General features: G+C 38.1%; 1 protein-coding gene across 1 annotated transcript in view; it reads right to left on the reverse strand.

The window, feature by feature from the left end:
• Positions 1 to 6606, reverse strand: part of STXBP6 (syntaxin binding protein 6 (amisyn)) — a gene marked incomplete at its 3' end in the record, with an annotated part of 49245 nt that extends 42639 nt beyond the window's left edge. Inside the window, exon 1 of the mRNA XM_009872850.1 lies at positions 6428 to 6606. Coding sequence (XP_009871152.1) covers positions 6428 to 6581 — 154 coding nt within the window. The remainder of the gene's footprint in view (positions 1 to 6427) is intronic.
• Positions 6607 to 6864: the final 258 nt, after the last annotated feature.

Below are 6864 nucleotides of genomic sequence, written 5' to 3' on the forward strand. Positions count from 1 at the left end.
CACCTGAAAATCAGCACAGACACTAGGAAGCCCAGGGATAAACACAAAGAAGTTGCCATTAAGCTGAAGCATAACTACAGGTGTGTACGTTCTGAAACCACAGAATATTGTATCAGTTTAACTCCACCCACACCAGAATTTGACTCAGTCAACATGAACGCAAAATTTGCACATAATCTGTGTAGGTCAGACCTCCGAATAACTGGAAGCAATAGGAGTCACTGACTGCACAGTCAGAAGGATTTAGAGGTAAGAAAGTCTTCACTGTGTCAGTATTCTGACATTGAAAAAATAAAAACAATAAAGAAGGAATAGCACATTTGTTTTCTGCATTGCAGAATCTTCTCCATTGAATTCTAGAATAGTTTCTCCACCAGCCATCAGAAAGTTATTTCAGACAAAAAGCAGAAGTGTTAGGCAAAGAACTGACGACGACAGCCACGCTTTTTATGCCAACAGTTAGTATTCAATGAACTCATCTGAGACACAGGAATATTTAACCGCTGTGTTCTCTGAGGGACAGAATATGAGTATTTATCTCAAACCACCATCTGCAACAGGCAGCCTTTGTGTTAAGTACAGGTACCAGAAATACTTCTCCCGATCCCCTACTGAACATACCAATCCCTGCCCAGCCGTTCGGCCTCCCGTGCCCATCTGGGTCCATGGGACTGGGAAACTACCACAACTGGCCTGCAGTTGTCTTCACATGGGTCTCCAGGTGAGACGTGGCACAAACGTGGACCACCACGTGGTATGCACGTTCTTCTGGGCTGACTCAATCTCTCATGTCAATCACACTATTTTGCATAAATAATTCAACATTCGATGAAGAGTCTAGCATCTAAGCGGGTCAGACTCAAAGTGAATGCCCTGTGTTTGGCCATGAAGACTGGAGTACCATTCTCAACATTAAAACAGAAGGAAACAGCCCCCACCCCCCCAATATGCAGTGATACCTCAATACATCCTATGAGGAGGCAATTGCAGCATTCTCCTGGGAAGTCAGCGGAAAATGAAGTTTACTTTGGTTTCTCTTGTCCTGAGAAGGAACTATGAGAATCCTCTGCACTATAAGCCCCTGAAAATGGGATGTTTTCTTCAACAAGAAAATATAGAAAAATAAACTGGGAGACTGTCATTTCAGCACAGTAGCAAAACTCAATCAGAAAATGAGAACACATTCGGAGAAAACTGAATTTTCTGATATGATGTGCCTTCTCACTAGTTTCCAATTTTCAGTTCAGCTACCATGCTGAAGACTCAATTGCACGCAACCTGCCCTTGAACTCCCCATTAAATTACTGCCCATTTCTAGTAGCTGTGTCAAGTGGCCTTCAAAAGTGCACAAGATATAGGTAATTCCTGGGTAATATTTTATTCCATGAGTAGCCAGTGTAGGAGGAACAACAAATTCATAGTTGGAAAAACAACTTACAGCACCATTGACGCTACAGGCAAAAACCAGCATAAACCAGCTTATGTTGGAAGCGTAACGAAGTGGTGTTAGATATCTGCTGAGGTAAGTCTGCTGTAAGAGCGCAGACAAGGATATTCACACAACTATTTAAGCTAAGAAGCCAAATCTCTGTCTTTCTGTATACTTAGAAACAGGAGAAAGGAGGGGAAAAAAAAAAAAAGCTACGCACACACAAAAGAAAAACCACCAAAGTAAAAACATACCGTGGTAACTGCAAACAGTTCTCTAAGCTATTTACCGTCTGTCTTTTGAGTAAGTCTGTGGCATGGCCAATAAGGTTAAATTTTAATGAAGGAAGAAGCCAACACACTCTCCCTCTGCATATATATCTTATTTTTGTCTATTATTTCTTGCGATTTCTTCACATTTCCATTTGGCTTTTCTAGCACCATTCTCAATAGACTGTACTTCAGCATAAACGCCATCGAAAAAAAAAGAACAAAACACCTTCTGAACTGACAATAATTTAACGTAATTTAATTTGGAGATGGCAAAGAAAGAACACCATTACAGTCGCACCCACAGGGGGGAAAAGTTCCACTTACAGTTTTAAATAACTTTAGCCTTACAGTCCAATTCCAAGCTTTTCAGCAGAAGGATTAGAAAAGAGTGGTGCTATGGTGGTGTTATGACACACAGGAATTCAAGTTCAAAAGAAACCATCTGGTTCACTCAGTTCCCTGCAACTGCATTAGATTTTTAGTCCTGAAAGGTCAATGCCACATCCCTATGTACAAACTGGAACACATCCAAGCAACTATAACAAAAATCTTTTTAAGTATTAGAAGTTACTTAAAAATTTGCAATGATAGGGTGTCAAAGGAAGTTAACACACACAGAGAGCTGTGCACAATCAAGTAGAAGAGATTGCCAGTGTCCTATATTTCTCAAGTGACCTTTTAAATATTTTATACTTAATTCAGAATTCTAAATAAGGCTAAGAACTATTTTAAACAATTATGTTTCAATTATGTAAGACAATGGTGACAAAATCAAAACTTAGATCTGATCCAATAACTGTCACTAGGTCTGCTAGCGTGGAGGAGGTGATAAATATCCACTTTCAGCTCTGAATGTCTTGTCTTTTCTGTGTTAAATCCACTTCTACATTAAAAAAAATAATAAAAAATCCCAGTTTTCATCATCTCTGTTCTGCCTACAGCCACTCCACCTCTGTGTTTCCCATCTGTCTACTCATTTCTTGGTGTTCTTCAACTATCTAACTCCCAAAAGATCTTTTTTGGCTCTGCTTGCCTGTCTAACTTGGCCAGCCCCACCACTACAGCAGGCTGGAAAGCTGCAGGTAATCCCCCAGCTGCTCAGTTTCCATCAGCCCAGCAAGCAGTCTTGCTACAGCTTTCCTACCTTAAAACCGGCCATCTGAAACTGGAGACAAGTTAGCTACACCTTTCCAGAGCATTCCTGAATATTTCCTTCTATTCAACTCAGTATTTAGTATTATCAAATAAAAAAAAAAAAAACAAACCAACCAGCAGCACATACTTCAAATACAAATTTTAAGGAAGAATTTTCCAAGTAAATCTTGGTCTCTTCATCATTTGATTCTTTTAATGCTTCACTCTCCCATTTCTGAGGCCTAAGGGCATTCTCTGTGCAGCATCTCTATCCATGCTTAAAAAAAATGCAGACAGACAGCACTTATGCTATAATGTATCTTCAATTCAACAGGAAAGGAAAATGTTTAACAGTAAGAATTTGCACAATTTGTCAGTTACAAACTATGCAGTAAAAGTAGCTACCACCATAGCTGATGTTTCTGTATCATGTATTGAAAGGAACTACAAACAGGCAGGATATTTTATACTCCCAAATATTTATAAGTTGCTTCACCAGTCAGTTCCTATGTGTATTCCTTCAACTGACAAATTCAGTTCTAAATAGCAAATTACTAAATTCCTTTTTAGCAAAAGCCAAACTGAGTTAGTCCAAGGAAACTAAGAACATAAAGATATTCCAGTCACTGTTTACCTAATGCATAGCAAACACGTCAAAAATCAGACAACAGTCAGCGTCTGATAAAGGTGTTTCCGAGATATATGCGGCAACACAGCATTAGAGCAGGTGTTGCTTGAAATGCAAACGAAGATCCAGAGCTAGCCCTGCTGTGTCTCACTCCTGGTACCAAATCACAGGGAAATGGAAGGTCACCAAATATATTCTGTTATCCCAAGATACAGTTCCTCTAAATCTCTTTGAGGATATGGCTAAACTACTATCCCCATATTAACTTACTCTTACTGAAGGAAAATTCTTCCTTAATTTGTAACAGAACTTCTTGTTGCAACTAAAACCACTAGTGCTTCACAGCCATCAGGAATAGCAAAACGCACAGTTTATCCTTATCACAATTTCCTTTAAAGCTTAAGTGGCAGATACACTTGTTCCTTACTCCTTTGTTTTGTGCCACTCATGATTCCCAACTAAATAATTAATTGCACTTGACCCTACTGAATTGCATCATCTTTTTGACCTGGAACTCTAATACTGCCCGTAAACACAATCGGGCAGTCCTGTTCCTCATCACGTTGTTATCTACTGAAATTACCGATCTATAATTGGTATATAATTCTATAATATATATATTCTAACACACATAACTGTATATAATTCTATAATATGTACAATAACAGGATATAAAACAACTGCTCTCAGACCCCTGTGAAGCCCCACTAATAGTGGAGCCATACACGAGGGCTCTCTCAGTACAATTACGCAGCTTTTCAATGCCCATTATACAGTAATTTTATTTAGATCCCAAATGCTTCTCCTTGTCATTAGTGAAAAACTTGGCTGAAGTCAGGACATCTTCTGTTTCTTCCATACTCCTAAATATGTTGTCCTGCTGCAGAAAGACAATCCATGCATCTAAGATCATTCAAGTTATTAAAATCCATGTCTCCTGCTACACATCAACATAGGGGTGGGGGAGCTGGAGGAGGGCTAGGTTGCCTAGAATGGCAATTAAAAAATAATAAATAAATTATAATCCATCTACAGAACAGAGAGTGTCTACAGAAAATTCTAAGCACAGGTCACACCACTAACCTTTCCTCATGAACATGGGTATCAAACACCTGGGTATTCCAAAACTGATCGCATGGCCCTAGAACAGAACTGTTCTTTAAAATAAGACAACTGAGAAAAAAAACAACGGACTGGTACTTGAAACATTTAACTGCCAAAGGAAGAAGAACTGAGCTTTGCTTCAAAAGGTTAGTGCTTTGAACATGAACATTTTAAAGAAATGAGATGGGAGACCTGGGTTCAGTTTCTTTCGCAACGTAAGAGGACTGAAACCTGCAATCCTTGCATCTGAAAAGAGTATCCCAACCACAGGCCTAGGAAACAGCCTAGTTCACTCCATTTTTAAACCCTTCCTTGAAGCCTTGGGAAGAATGGGAAGAATGACAAGCAGAACACTCAGCTGGAAATGACAAGTCTTCTGTTTTGTCTCATTGTCCTCAGCATGTGTGCACATACACTCTGAGGCTCATATTTTAAGATGAGCATTTGTACATATGCATACAAAATAACATTTCATTGAATAAAATTCAATAAATATATATTTTGTCTGCAGGTATGTGATGTCTTATACCAGTAGTAGAGTCACTGGGTTTTACTTTGTATGTTTTGAAAGTTTTAATATAGTTTTCAGTGGAAAAGAAAAATAAAAATTAAAGAATCCATACAACATTATATTTGATTTAGTACAAAAATAATTACGGTCTTCTGACATTCACAGAGTACTTCTTCCTCTGACAACCAGTTGTACTTCCAGTAAGAGATGTGTACGCTCAAACAGAGCGATTGATAGGCCTAAAAAGCTATAACCCTCGGATACCAAAGATACTCACAAACAGGCAGCAGAAATAGAAACCCAAGTGATTTCTGCCTTTCTAGGAAGCTACCTGGAGGATGAGCTGGAAACCTAAAACCGCACTGAAGACCTACCTCCAGGCAACTGAACTCCACTCTAAATTTGAAATCAAGTATAAACTACAGGGAAATCAGCATCAAAAACTGCTTTTCAACTGCCTTGGGACATAATCTTAAATTAAGGTAAATTTCACTACAATAACTAGAAAGTATTTAAAACATTAAAAGAAGCCAGTCAAAAACCATAGTTAACCAAAGGCTACCCAATCAACGGTTTTCATTTATACACTTAAAAACATATTAAGTGAAACTTTTACTTTTATTAGAAGGGGTAAAAGTATAGAGCAAACTATCACACAGCTACCACCTACCCTGTTCCTGAAATCCAGACTCACATGTGCTGTTATGACCCAGGAGAAACTCAATATTATCTGAACCCATTAACAATGAATAGATCACTTCTCCCTAATCCCCATAATCTGTCACCAAACATATCTTTATACATCCTTTTCTCCTTCAACCCAAGTATTTCCATCTTCATCCCTTTTAAAGTGAGGTGTTCCTCACCACTGTTCGGTTCAATGAAGTGACAATATTCGGGCTGAAAGTTGCATATCTAAGTACCCAACGAGCTGGTAAGATATAGAGGCAAATACAAAGAGGGAAACACATTTGCTTCAAACAAGAAATACATCAGGGTATTAAATGAAACACAGTGTAAAGTTTGGTCCTCCAAGAAAAATCTTAACCTCAGTAAGCAAAGACTGTTACCTAATATTCTATCTGCTCCTAGTCTTCAGCTATGCTGTGAGAGAACATCTATTTTTTTTTTTAACAATGAAGTTACTTGTTCAATTTATTGTATAGCATAAATATTAATAGCCTTGAACATGCATTTTCTCAAAATTAAAGATAAGTAAGTGTCATAATTCTCTGGTTACATTATTAAGATTTGAGTCATTCAGCTCCTTATGGCTATGGATAATATCCAACCAATTAACCAAAGATAAACCTAAACAGATAACTGGATGTGAAAATCATTAATTTTACCTGACAGGCAGATGTACGTTAAATATTCACCCTGACCTCCGGTAGCTAGGAAAGGAATCTTTTTTTTTGTTCTTCTTTTCACTTGGACGGCTCCCAGCATCCTTTCATCATGTGGGGCAAAAATTTCTTTGCTGATTGCAGATTTAGCATTCATTGTAGATCACAGATATAGCAGATTGTTGTTCTCTAAAAATAAAACATACACAAAAAATGTTAGAAACTCCTAAGTTATGCAGAAGGCCAGTTAACGTACATGAGAGCATTGGCAGCTCTGACCTTCAAATAACGTTTTTAATGATTCAAAGAATTTAGACGCTAATTTCACGCACGTAGAGGCAGAATTTTCAAAGTATCTAAAAGTCTTCACTGAAGTTGTTCTTACATTCTCTTAAAACTAGCTTAGCTTGTTTCAGGGAGAAGCTGTCAACACGAACCCT

This window comes from Apaloderma vittatum, unplaced genomic scaffold (assembly GCF_000703405.1).
Source record: "Apaloderma vittatum isolate BGI_N311 unplaced genomic scaffold, ASM70340v1 scaffold43087, whole genome shotgun sequence".
Lineage (NCBI taxonomy): Eukaryota > Metazoa > Chordata > Aves > Trogoniformes > Trogonidae > Apaloderma > Apaloderma vittatum.